Source organism: Gaeumannomyces tritici, assembly GCF_000145635.1.
Source record: "Gaeumannomyces tritici R3-111a-1 unplaced genomic scaffold supercont2.8, whole genome shotgun sequence".
NCBI classification, from domain to species: Eukaryota; Fungi; Ascomycota; class Sordariomycetes; order Magnaporthales; family Magnaporthaceae; genus Gaeumannomyces; species Gaeumannomyces tritici.
Genome location: NW_008804552.1, coordinates 90,315 through 102,527, shown reverse-complemented (window position 1 = coordinate 102,527; position 12,213 = coordinate 90,315). Strand labels below are relative to the sequence as shown.

Genomic DNA, 12,213 nt, shown 5'->3' with positions numbered 1-12,213 from the left:
CGTAACCCACGTGGTGCAATCTGACTGCTTGACTTCTGTAGCCTTTGTGAGGGCCGACCCTACTACTTTTCCTGCCCGTGATTCCCCCTCTTGAATTCCAGTCTCGTCCATGTTGCATATATTTGCCGTCTTAATATTGCGGGCGGCTACAACGTCTCGAAGACGGCCGTAGAATGCGTCGATCTCGGCCTTGGTAGCTTCTTTGGCTCGAGAGGCCTCGAGGGCACGGCCTACTTTGGTAGTGATTATAGGATTCCGTGCGAAAAAGCCGTCGATCCAGCGTTTCCCCAGCTTGGGGCCCGGAGATAGTATCATCTCGGCGAACTCTCACACCATTTCTCGCGTTGGAGCGCGCCCTGCTATCTCTTCCGTACAAATCCAGTCAGCAACAAAGCTTTCTTGCTCAACGGAAAGGCGTTGGAAGGGTTCCTTGGCCTTCCGCATGGTCCGGCCTCCTTGGAGTCGGCGTTGAAGGGTGGAGCGCGGTATGTTCCAACGGCGCGAGACCATCTGCCGCTGGCCCTTGCGAAGCTGCCAACCAGCTCCGGATTCTGCCCTCGACAGAGTCCAGATATCCTTTGAAGAAGGTTGCCAAGAGGTCTGGACGGGGCGAAACTCGACGGTGTGATTGAACGTGTTGTACCAGTGGGTACAGCCCTGGACGAGCGATTCGGGGAGGAGGCTCTCAAAAAGTCGGGCAGGGACGATTTGAAATGTGACTCCGTTCTCCCCGCAGGCAGATATGACGAGATCTTGGATCTGCATCCCAAGGCAAACGGTGTAGCCGGCGACTTTTGATTTAAGTCCAAACTGCATTCCAGGCATGTTGGATGGCATGACGTAGAGAATTGTGTTGCTGAAGAGACGCCGGTAGGTTGGATGACGTTCATACTCAGGTGGAAGTCGCGATAGGGGAAGTCCATTGACGAGCAGCTCTCCGGTCAAGAGGTTGAAGTTCACGTCCAACGAGCTGCCTTGGATCGTGGCCGTCTCGGTTTCCAGCCAATGCTGCATCGGCTTCGATCGAGGCCTCCACTGACTTCCCTTGTGGTACTCTGACCAGGACTGAAGGATGGCATCGTCGAGGGCATTCCCACTGTGTCCTCCCATACCCTGTGTAAACTCCTCTTTCTTAAGTATGCTCGCATCTCCGCTGTGTGTTGCCATCTCCTGTGTCGACTCCTTTTTCCTGTGTACGGTCCTACTCTCCGCCGACGTGAGCACCTGGGAGAGGACTGGGGAAGCTCGATGGCAGACCCGTTTCCAGCGGAAAATCATGAGCGACAAGAGTGAGCCACGCGTCTCGAGGTCCTCCGGTCGAAGGCACTCCTGGGCACTGATGGAGCACTGTATCAGCGTCGATGCGTCCTCAGGGCTATTCAACAGCACCTGAAGATGATGCTCGTCGATGCCGAAGCTTGCGATACAGATGAGAGCGATCTCTGCGGTCTTGCCGAGCAGTTCCAAACGAAAGCCTTCCTCTGTCGCTGACTGTGCCTCGGCGCGGACCTGCTTCAGCCAGCCAAAGGCGATGCGACGCGTCTCGAGAAGAAACCGCAAACAGGCTTCGTGTACATCTGTATCCGATGAAAGAGATAAGACACGGGTGGCGACACAGATGAAGCTAAACAAAGCTTGAGATGACTCCCAGTTTTGCTTGATTCGTCCCGCTGCCTCACGAAGTCGATGCAGAAGCTCGTGGGAGAAACCAGCATCGTCCAAGGCGTGGTTCCCCTGCCTCAGAGCCGACCCCTCGCTTGGCGGCCCTGCCTGATACATGGCCTGGAAGAGAACGAGGCTTGTTTCATCCTTGCGGAAGTCGACGTAAGGAATGGCTAGCTCGACCAGAATGTTCTGCCATTGTATCCTGTGACCCAGAAGGACAGAAACCAACGCCCTGAACTCGGGCAGGGAGAAGTCATCCGGTTTCTCGTGCTGATTCGAAATGGCGACGTTGGGAGGCTGTCCCTCCGGCATGGTACTGGGCCTGAAGAGGTACCTGTAAAATTTTGGAGTCAGTTTTGCGGTAACGTGGTTCACAAGCGAGTCGGTCACACAAGCGAGTCGATCACCCACACCCGACCTCCGGTCAATCGACGCGCATGCCAACCCAACAACGCCAGGAATCCATTCAAACTACTCGGAACTGTATACATCGGACATTTCTACTTCCTCCTGGCAGGTGCGCGCATTGTGTCCGGTCTTGCCGCAGGTGCCACATCGCCGACGAGTCGTCGTCGCCCTCCTTTCCTGACCCCCATGGTCGCGCATTTCTTGCTGTAGCTGCCCATCTAGCTCCTGCTGGTCCAAAACATCTCGTATATCTTCAACAGTATGTGACCCTCCTTGCCGAACACGTGTTTTTTTGGCCTTCCGGCGTTTGCTTAATGCTTCGTTCGCCTTGCGTAGCGAAGCAACTTCGGCCCTAAGAAGGGCCACTTGATGCATTATCGAACTCGTCCCTTTCGCAAGCTGGTCCACAGCCGCTAGCATGGGTGACGGAGAGCTGCTTCGGTGATTGGAGATCCGAGTTTTGATGTGTTCGGACTGCGAAGTTGCGTCCCTGGCTGTTTGGGGCGTCTTGGAGGTCCAAGGTTCGGCGTCGTTCAGGGGCTCTTTGGGGGGAGTTGGAGTCCGTAACCTTACATCCAGCTTTTCCAGAACCGAATCCGGATTGAAAGGAGCAAGGCCAGCCCCTCGGAAACCTCCCTGAATATTTCTTTCGGTTATGGAGTCAAAGAATGCCGCTTTAAACGCCGAAAGGAACTCGACCTTGGTTACGTGGCTAACGTGTAACCTCATCAGGTCTTCGATTTTTCGACCGTACGCCTTTTTCAACGGGCCGAAGCACCCAACGTCAAGCGGCTGAAGGAAGTGAGACGAATGCGGAGGCATGCAAAGCGTAATAATGTTGTGTTCCTGGCAGTAGAGCTCGAAATCCGTCGAGTGGTGGCTTTCGTGGCTGTCCAGCACTAACAAACGATGGGTGCCTTTTGTGCGCGATGCAGTGTGCCTGTCGAAATGCTGAATCCATTCCAGGCCGAGCTCGTTCGTAGTCCACCCGTTGGCACTCGTTGAAATGACCCAATCGCGTGGAAGGCCGGTCTCCGAGTACCAATTGGCCAGATGGTATTGCCCTTTGACGATGATGAAAGGGGGGATTGCCCAGCCGCAACAGTTAACCCCCTGAATGACCGTAGCCCATTCCCGGTTACCAGGCTGGACCAGCTTTGCTTTGCCACGGCCTTCCGATGTTGTAATGACCATAACGGCGGCGATCATGCCCATAAGGAAGCCGGTCTCGTCGAAGTTGTAGATGTCGTCATTTAGGATGCCATATTTGGCCACAGTGTTCCGTACAAGGTCGAACCACGCAGAAACGAGCTTGGGATCTTCGCACTTGGCCCTCTGGTAATCGTACTTTCGAATCCAGCGCGTACCGAGCTCTGCGCGGCGCTTGACGAAGTTCGCGACCCAGTTCTTGCCGACGGCGCCCGCGTCGCGTTCAGCGAGCAGTCGGTTGGCCATATCTTCAACACCAGAAGGCCGGGGAGGAAATGCGCAAGAATCCAGCTCGAGTATGTACTTGACAAGCGCCTCCTCTTCGGATTCCGTCAATTTCCGAGAATTGGGCATGCTGTCGCATCGAACAATCCGGCCGCGGCGTCGGTCGTTCAATGTAGAGTAGGGAATGTTGTAAAGCTTCGCTGCAGCACGCATGCTAATTTTCGGATCATTTTCGATTGCCAGCAAGGCAAGGATCACTCTGGATTCTTTGGATTGCGAATCCATTGCGTAGGTGTTGAGATGTTTGGGTGGAAAGTTGACGCGACGCGTCGCGACCGAAACTGATCGACTCGCTTGTGTGACCGACTCGCTTGTAAACCACGTTATTTGAAGTTTGAAGAGCAAAAGTGAGGGTGTCTTGGGAATGGGGTAAGGCTCCGGGAGCTCTTCGAAGGCTAAAATCCGCCGGCCGGCTCCAGTGAAAAATGGAAGGGGAAATGAAAAGGAGGGGGGAATAGAAATCGCCAAAATAACGCTTACTTCTCCAGCCATTGGGACTGCGGGGGAAGACTGTACATGCACCGGCCAGGCTTGTCTTCGATGGCCAGGACTTGATCGACATACTGTCGACTGGAGTTGTCGTAGAAGGCGTAGCTCATTCCGTTGTTGAGGCAGACGTTATGCTTTCCCAGTCCGACGACATGCCTCGCGTTACGATGCGTGACAGCGTGGGGCTTCGTTGAGGAGCACAGTGAGATGCGCTGAGATCCCAGTCGTGTTTGGCCATGACCATAAGCCGAGAGGGCGGAGTATCCATCGAGGTGACGCTCCGAAACACGAGTGCTGGGCTGGTAGCGACAATGCAGCACGTCCAACACGAGGAATGCCGTCGCGTCTCGCCACGAGCTGAAAGAGTCTGGCGAGCTTAGCTCGAAGACTGTTGCTAGAGCAGCCAAAGAATTTTTTGGAAGTGGCCATTCGTGGATGTCAATCTTTAGGTTGTCCATCTGCGACTTGAGCGAGCACTTGTTGCAGTTCCTGTTATGTACCCATATGTAGTCCCTCCACCGACGGTTCCAGACTCGCACTTGAGCACATACAAGACCGTCGTGCCTGCTCTTCAAGTCTCTATAGCTGTCCTGAAGTCGGGCGAGTTGGACGACTTTCTTGGCTCGAGCATTTTCCGCATCTTTCGTGATCCGGCGGTAGAGTTCCTGGAGTTTTGGAGACGTAGAGTAGTGCCGCAGGGCAAAGGACCGGGCGCTCGCGAAGGACTGGAAGATGGGGGCAGAGAAGGATCGGCAGTCCGAGTTCGCTCCAGGATATAGAGCTCAGCCTTCTCAAGACGGACCATCTGGTCCCGATATGGAAGGAGCAATGACTGTAGCAGCTGAGCCGGCACGCGCGGGCTGTATTCCTTTAGAAGAGAGTCGAGGGCGGTAGCCGACTTGTCGCAGGCAATCCAGAGCTCAAGCACCGTTAGGACAAGGACAGAGGTGCCTTCCGGATTCTTTGCGTAGTCGGTGTATGCGAGCCCTTGGTACGTCTTCATGAGAGTGCCTAGCTTGGCGCCTGTAGCGTTTTGGAGTTAGCCTTTAAAATCTCTGGAGAGCCCAAAGAATAGGATGTTTTGGGAGTATGGAAAGGTAACAGTAACATGGAAAGGTGATATGAACGGGGAAATGAGGCGGGAACAGGGAAAGGCAACGGGAGCAGGGAGTGGGGAAAGGCCTCAGGAGTAAGGAAAGAAGATTCGCCAAAACAGTACATACATGCATCCCAATCCGAGGCATGGGCCACAATCCACGCATCCAGGTGATCGGCGACCCATTTCTCGAATGCGGCGAGAGTGGCCGTGATATACTCTGGAGTTGTGCTGGAGAAGGTGGGCAACCTGTCGGGCTTGAACTCCGCGGGGTGCCCAGTCCGACAGAACTCGGTCTGGCGCATGATTTTCTCTCGATCCGGGATCGACTTGACGAATTTGTCAACATCTGGCAGTTGGTGGACGACATCCTGGGCGAAATCGAGTGATCCAAGCTGCGCGATATGAAGGGTTGGGGCCGGGTCATGGAACAGACGTTCTTGGCGGCGTGCGAGCTCAGCCCTAGCCTTATTCATACAGCCGTCAACGTATCGGACAATCCTCTCGTCCGCCTGTGTGCGAACTAGCGCGAGCTTGTGCTTGCGCCGGGCAATCTTGGCCACCATGATGTGCATATGGTCGCTGGACAGGTGCGCAGCCGGGGTCTTGTTGAGGATCGAGGCGGTTAAGAAGAGCACGAATGATTTGTACAGCGGATCCGAGGCATGCGACTCGCGGGAGAAGATGAGCTACATAGCGACCCGAGCAAGGAGCCAAGTCGGAGATCTGCGCCATGGCATGAAGCTGTTGTTCCAAAGGACGACGTCCCGGACATTTTTCCAGAAGCCCTGTCCGCCGACAATCTCGCAGTCGGGGCCCAGAACGCCGGAGATGAGCCACTCGGTAACCCACATGGGGTCGACGGTATCCCGATCCTCGGCATGGGTTTGACTTGCCTTCTTCACCCGTGGGCGGATGCCCGGCGGAGACTGCTGGCTCAGCGTCGCCAGGCTGAACGCAATGTTTGCTCGGAAACCTGCGTCGCAAAACTTGTTGAGCGGGACCCGGCAGGAGACATCTGGGAACTGACGGCGGAGCCTGCCTGGAGACGCCATGACAGTCTGGTTCTCAGGGCACAGCTCGAAGACCTCGAAATGGACCGAATCCTCCTGCCTGCTAACGATGACTCCAGCATTCTGACTAGAGATGTGCAGAGCAACGGCTCCTCCTATAATACCGTTGGAGAAGGTTGTTAGTTTTATGGGTGCTATTCCTTGAGGATAACGTAGTGCAAAACGAAAGAAACATAACGTGGTTCACCACCGAGTGGATCACCCGTAAACACATACAAAGATCGTCCGTGCATGACCGTGCACTTCGGCCAATTTATAATAAATTTTCTTAAAAATTTATACAGTTATATTCAACATTATAACAATTATAAAAATGATTTTTCCGGATTTTTATTAAAATTCCTTTTAGGTTAATTTGTAGTATTGTGTAACACACTGTGTACAACATGCAAATTAACCTAAAAGGAGTAATATTAAAAATCGTAAAAAAAATTTACGTAAGAAATATGCTTAATAATAACGGATTAAATTTTTATAAAATTTTGTATTAAATTGAACAAAGTGCACTGACATTTTCTGTATGTATTTGCGGGTGATCCACACGGTGGTTTGATCCACTCGGTGGTGAACCACGTTACCAGATTCGCCAAGGTCCCTAAGTGCCGCAGCCAGTTGGTCCACGTCGAGGGTGCCTTCATGGTTCTGAACTTGGCGTATCATACGACGTACCATCGCAGCATTGGAATTGGCCGCACCGCGCTGACTGGAAGAGGTGAAAGAAGACGCGAAGCTTTCGAGGCAGTCCAGTAGAGTGGAGAGCAACTGCAACTCCAATCCGGCGTCCCAGTCGTCTTCGCTGGGCAGCTGGGGCGGAAAAAAGACATGGTGCACCATGTACATGGAAACACGCTGCTCCTCCGACCAGCCGTCGGCCTTTTTCCTCTTGGACATGCCTTCCATTTCTTCCAAAACGAAAAGGTTCCAATGGCTCTACATTGGGGAGTGTATTGACTAAAGCTTGCCTGGTGACATTACGCAATGTGAGCATTTTTATAACAAGGAGCCGCAGCGATACCCCATATATAATGGGGAATTTATAAAATGCAGCCTGACGTGGGTCGCGTGAGAACATCAAATGGTGACGACATTTCTACGTCAGCGAGCCATGGAATTCTCGGAGTTGTCGTTGAGCCCCAGATCACCACAATATGGGGCGTTGGAGGCCGGCCGGATGACGCCAATGTTGCGTCTTGACCACCGTGCTCCAGGCCTGTCCAGCACAACCCGTGCAGCCCCGCCGGCGATATCTTTCAGGCCGAACCCGGTGTGATACTTCATCTCGCCGGTTAATCATATTCTTCAGGTTCGCGCGCTCTGTGCCCCCGTCAGTCTGGGGGTGATATGCTGTGGATAATAGCTGCTGATGCCGACAAGCCGGCATAGCTCTAACCAAAATTTCCCGACCCAATCCGCCTCACGTAACTGTTGTGATAGGCTGGCCTAAGGGGGATCGCTGTAGGGAGCCAAAGAGGTGGGATGAATCAACTACCAAAGGAAGGAATCTAGCTGACAGGATCCTCGAGGCCTGTCGGGAGCTATATACAAGTTACAAGGCCAAGCCTTGGTGCCAGGGTAGGGCCACAGCCCTAACCTATAACAACTGTTTCGGGCTGAGGAGTAGGTTATGATAGCGAACCCACTGGTCATCGCAGCGAATCAGTCGAAATCGCCTGGTGACTCGCATGTGGTACTCGAGGCTGCAGCTGCGATGGCTCGGTCGGCACGGTGGCGGGGCATTGTGGGTCCCTTGCAGTCGTTGTCCACCAGCGATGCACTGTCAGCGGCAGCCATTGCAACTTCGGGCAGTAACCATCTCTGTGTTTGTCCGCAGTCGAGACAGTCTTTTTATGGGCCACCCAGAATCGTACAAGCAACGCGAAAAACATGAAATATCGTTAGGGAAGATTAAACTGTCGAAAATTAAAATCATTAGCAGTGGGAGGGGTGCTTTATATCCTGCCGACCAGCTCATACTATTCCATTCCAGGCTTGCAAAAGGCAAAGCGTTGAAATTCGATGCTCTGTGAATTTTCACCTACACTTGCATATAAAAATCGGCATCCTCCCTCCGCACTTGCCGAACCCGTCTGTCCTGGCTCTCTTGCGTTTTGCATCTAGTTCCTGCCTAAGATGAAGTCCAAACGACCTCTGCCTTCCGCCACATCGCAGCCCTTTCTTGGTGTCGGAGCTTCTTGGGTGCGGGCACTCTGGTCCAGTTGTGAGTCAGGTCCTTGTCCAATAATGTTGAGGGCTGCCAGCGCGGAATTGGCCGAACTATCTACCCAGTCTGCAAGTCGGAGCTCGGATCGCGGAGTTTCAGCCACTAGCTGTTCGGCGTGCGGGCTGTGCCTGCTAGACTCAGAGCCGCTTGCACGGAGGCTAGTTGCGGGAACTTCTTGACTGCCGTCCCGGCTGTGATCTCTAGATCCGTTGTCATCCCCAGCATTAGATCGCGGAGCTTCAGCCGCTAGCTGCTCTGCGTGCGGGTCGTGCCCGCTGGACTCGGAGCCGCTTGCACGGAGGCTAGTTGCGGGAACTTCTCGAATGCCGTCCCGGCTGTGATCTCCAGACCCGCTGTCATCTCCAGCATTGCGAGAGTCTGGCTCTGTAGATGACTGATTGTTGATAGCGACAGCTTGCTCATTTTGGCAGCGCAATTTCTGGAATGCCAACGCAGCCGCATAGCCTGAAAGACGAAGGGCGGTCTCGTCGTTGAGGTCGAGTTGTTGGATATCGCTTGCGGATACCCACGCAAGCACCTTCCCTTTTTCGGGGATAGAAAGTTTACCCTCAGAAGGTACCTTAACATCGCTGGTGAAAAACAGGAAGGGAAATTTGCGATAGTAGGCCTTTTTACCGCCATCCTGGTAACCCTCGTTCCACTCCAGGATATTTTCCGCGCGAGTGCGATAGCATCTGGGAATGCAAATTCCCAGGCCTGTGGTGGAAATAGAGCCTGATATGCCCACTATGTCGAAATCGCCAGTCGGAAGGCACAAGGCGACGTATGGAGTGCCGGGACGGGTTTTCGCGCCGGCGGACCAGGAAACTTGGTAGAACTTGCCATGGGTGGGTTGGATGCTGGCTTTTGGGTCCTTGACAATACGTCGATGGGGCTGGTCGATTGCGTTGGGCTTATCCACTGCGTTGAGCTGATCGATTGCGCGGTTGCTTTCTCCGACCTGTTCCCGCGTGCAGTTTTGCACACGGAAGCCAAGCTCTCGAATGGCATTTTGGTGTGTCCCGCTTGTACCATGGATTTTGCTAAGATGTTTGCCAGCTCCCTGGACAGGATCTTTGCTGTCGAAAAATTTGCCGTGGTTCTCGCACCGTAATGTGTAGAAGTGGGGGGAAGCTGCTGGCCATGCAATAATACGGTGTTGATCGCGAACCTCCTCAAAACTGACCGTTTTCTCGACCCCGTCGCTCGTTGCCTCCCCCACTCTGCTCACCCTCGTACGGCCTACTTCCCCCCCTCTTCGACGCCTCTTACTAGGATGCTCGAGATCGCCTTTCCCTTCCGTCGGAAGCTCGCGCTTTCGACGCGCTCTTGGCGAAACCGACGCCGCACTCGTTGGTTCGTCGCGGTTGTGCACCGGCTCCGTGTTACGCACTAGCTTCGTGTTGTGCACCGGCTTCGTGTTGTCTTCCGACTCGTCGCTGTCGCTGTCTTCCGACCCGTCGTCTTCCGGCTCCTTGTTGTCTTCCGACTCGTCGTTGTCGCTGTCTTCCGGCCCATCGTCGTGACCCGATCCGTCGCTCGGCAGGCGGTTGCTGGTGCTCCGTCCTTTATTAGGAGATGCCGGGGGCTCAAGAGCTTGGGTACCCTAACGTGGCAGTCCCAATGTCAGAATTAAATCGATGGAAAGAACGGGATTCAGACACCATACCGCGAGGTCGGAAAAGATCCGTTTCATATACGATTGCGCCACTTCCTCCCCCACAGCTTTACGCTGCTGTTTAATCTCTTCGAGCCTTTTTTCCAATTTTTCTTGCTCTTGCTGAAGTCGCGCATCTTGGACCCGTTTCTCTGCTTCGCATTCCCGCATAAGGAGTTCAATCTGATTGAGTTGCTGAATGGCCGACATTGTATTATATGTTGCTTGCAGCAAATGGAAGGCCAGTATCACGCAGGTAGGGTAGGCGCCAAAGCGAGGCCAAGAGATGTATTGGCAAGGAATTGAGGCCAAAGGCCTGGGCGCGTGCGGCTCTCTATTTGGTGCTGTGGGTGCTGATGTAATCTAGCTAATCCAGGGCCCGTGCGCCCTAGAGGTTCCTACTGGCCGTGACACGAACGCGTCCATTTCAGGCATCCTATCCTAAGGTCGCTCTTTTTGACTCGCCGACAACGCGTTAGGGCGCCCCATCCAATAAACGCGAATCCCTTATCGCGGATTTGTCCAGCCTGCAAGGCGGGCGGCCTGAAAGGGGGGGCATGGAAGGGGGCCACGAAAAGAGGCCGGAGGAGGGGCATAAAAAGAGGCTATGAAAAGAGGCCATGGAGGAGGGGGCATGGAAAGAGGCGTGGAAAGGGGCAGGGAAATGTCGGGCAAAAGGACTCTTGGGCATCCGTCCAGGACTTTGACGTTCGCGATGGCTTTTTGAGACAGTCACCCGTGGGCTACTCGGTACCGGCCGAACCTCCGCTTCTCGTGTTATTCCCTTGAGGTCACGGAGGTACATGTCGCTACTCAGGCTTAGCAGCGTCATAACCGCACCCGGGTGTTTTGCTTAGACAGCGACTTGCAGCGCTATCAGACCACTCACCCCGAGCAGCACGCAACCTTTCCCACCCTCCGCTGGAAGTTCACCATGCACGCTGAATAGTTGTGTGGCAGCATGTGAAGACTTCCGTCAATACGCGGCGCAGATACATCCGCTTTTCCGGTAAAACACGCAGCGTGGTCGCGTTCCTGGTTGCTTTTTACGCGTTTCCGCGCGCCCGCCGCAGCATGTTTCCAGCTAAAAACATGGCGTCCAATTACTTACGCATTAACCTCCCCACACGCCGCAAAGCAGGGGTGGAAGCCAACCCAGCTGCTGCACAGTACTTTTTGAATCCGCGTGCGCCGTAGCGTGCGTCGCTCCAGGGGTTGGCCGCTGTCATGAGCCGCCTTGACCGAGCTGTGTCTCCTAGCGGGGTGCCAGGGCGGCGGGGTGCTGGTACCGCCTGCCGGAACACGGGTCGTTGGGCCTCCAAAATCGGCCAGGTCTGACCTCGAGGTGAGCAAAGCATCGACCGATAAATGCCACCAAGCATCGATTAGTCAGCACGTCAGCCCAGGCTGACGTGCTGACTAATTACACAACCAATTAGAATGAGATTGAATTGTCATTCTGCGCCAGCCTCAACGCCTTCGAGAAAAAAGTAACCAAAACTGTTGCAATCTTTTTCCTTTCTTCATCCTGCCGCTGCTGTCCGTGCGGCCGCCACTCTGAGCTTCACACGCGCTGAAGCAGCTCCACTTGGTGCTGCAGAGTTGATTTCACCAGTTCTGTTTCAGCGGCATCTTCCCAAGCCCTTCTGGGGTACGCCTTGCCTTCCCGCAAAGCTGTCAGAAATTCGTCCGCCACCTCTGCCAATTGTGAACCAATGCCCCTCGCTGACTGCTCCTTCAACTGTTCCATCTCGTCTTGCCCAACCCTTTGGTAATCCCGAAGTGCTATACCGTCGTCCAGTTGTCCATCGAAGGGAAGCATGGCCATAAATGCTCCCAAATTTTCCAATTTTCCTGCTTCTGAAAGGCGATTTTTGAACGCACCATATGTCAAGGTAGCGACTTCTGCATGCGCTTTTTTGAGCACATCTTCAGGGTTGCGCTTTCTGTTCGCCTTCTCCTTCTCAAGGTTGATAAGCTTATTAGCTGAAGCCCATGCTATCCATGACCTTAGGCCACAGTAGCCAGCTGACTGCTTAGCCTGAATCGCAATCTTGCAATATGCAACTGCTGCGCGGACACTATCTTCTTCCTTGACCTCTAACTCTGG

General features: G+C 54.0%; 3 protein-coding genes across 3 annotated transcripts in view; all 3 read right to left on the bottom strand.

Annotated features, from left to right (window-relative positions):
- Positions 1–359: 359 nt before the first annotated feature.
- Positions 360–1,977, bottom strand: GGTG_12150 (hypothetical protein; the record flags this gene model as incomplete). Its single annotated transcript, XM_009230043.1, has 2 exons — positions 360–576; positions 644–1,977. 2 exons carry the CDS (start codon positions 1,975–1,977, stop codon positions 360–362), a joined length of 1,551 nt encoding a protein of 516 aa, XP_009228307.1.
- A 2,650-nt stretch (positions 1,978–4,627) lies between these two features.
- On the bottom strand, positions 4,628–7,125 carry GGTG_12149 (hypothetical protein; the record flags this gene model as incomplete). The annotated part of the gene is made up of 5 exons (XM_009230042.1): positions 4,628–5,079; positions 5,280–5,614; positions 5,846–6,320; positions 6,602–6,623; positions 6,895–7,125. 5 exons carry the CDS (start codon positions 7,123–7,125, stop codon positions 4,628–4,630), a joined length of 1,515 nt encoding a protein of 504 aa, XP_009228306.1.
- A 1,200-nt stretch (positions 7,126–8,325) lies between these two features.
- The window catches only part of GGTG_12148 (hypothetical protein), a gene marked incomplete at its 5' end in the record, with an annotated part of 7,445 nt that continues 3,557 nt past the window's right edge, over positions 8,326–12,213 (bottom strand). Inside the window, 4 exons of the mRNA XM_009230041.1 lie at positions 8,326–10,052; positions 10,993–11,044; positions 11,215–11,442; positions 11,672–12,209. Of these exons, the coding sequence (XP_009228305.1) occupies positions 8,340–10,052; positions 10,993–11,044; positions 11,215–11,442; positions 11,672–12,209 (2,531 nt within the window). The 3' untranslated portion in view covers positions 8,326–8,339. The remainder of the gene's footprint in view (positions 10,053–10,992; positions 11,045–11,214; positions 11,443–11,671; positions 12,210–12,213) is intronic.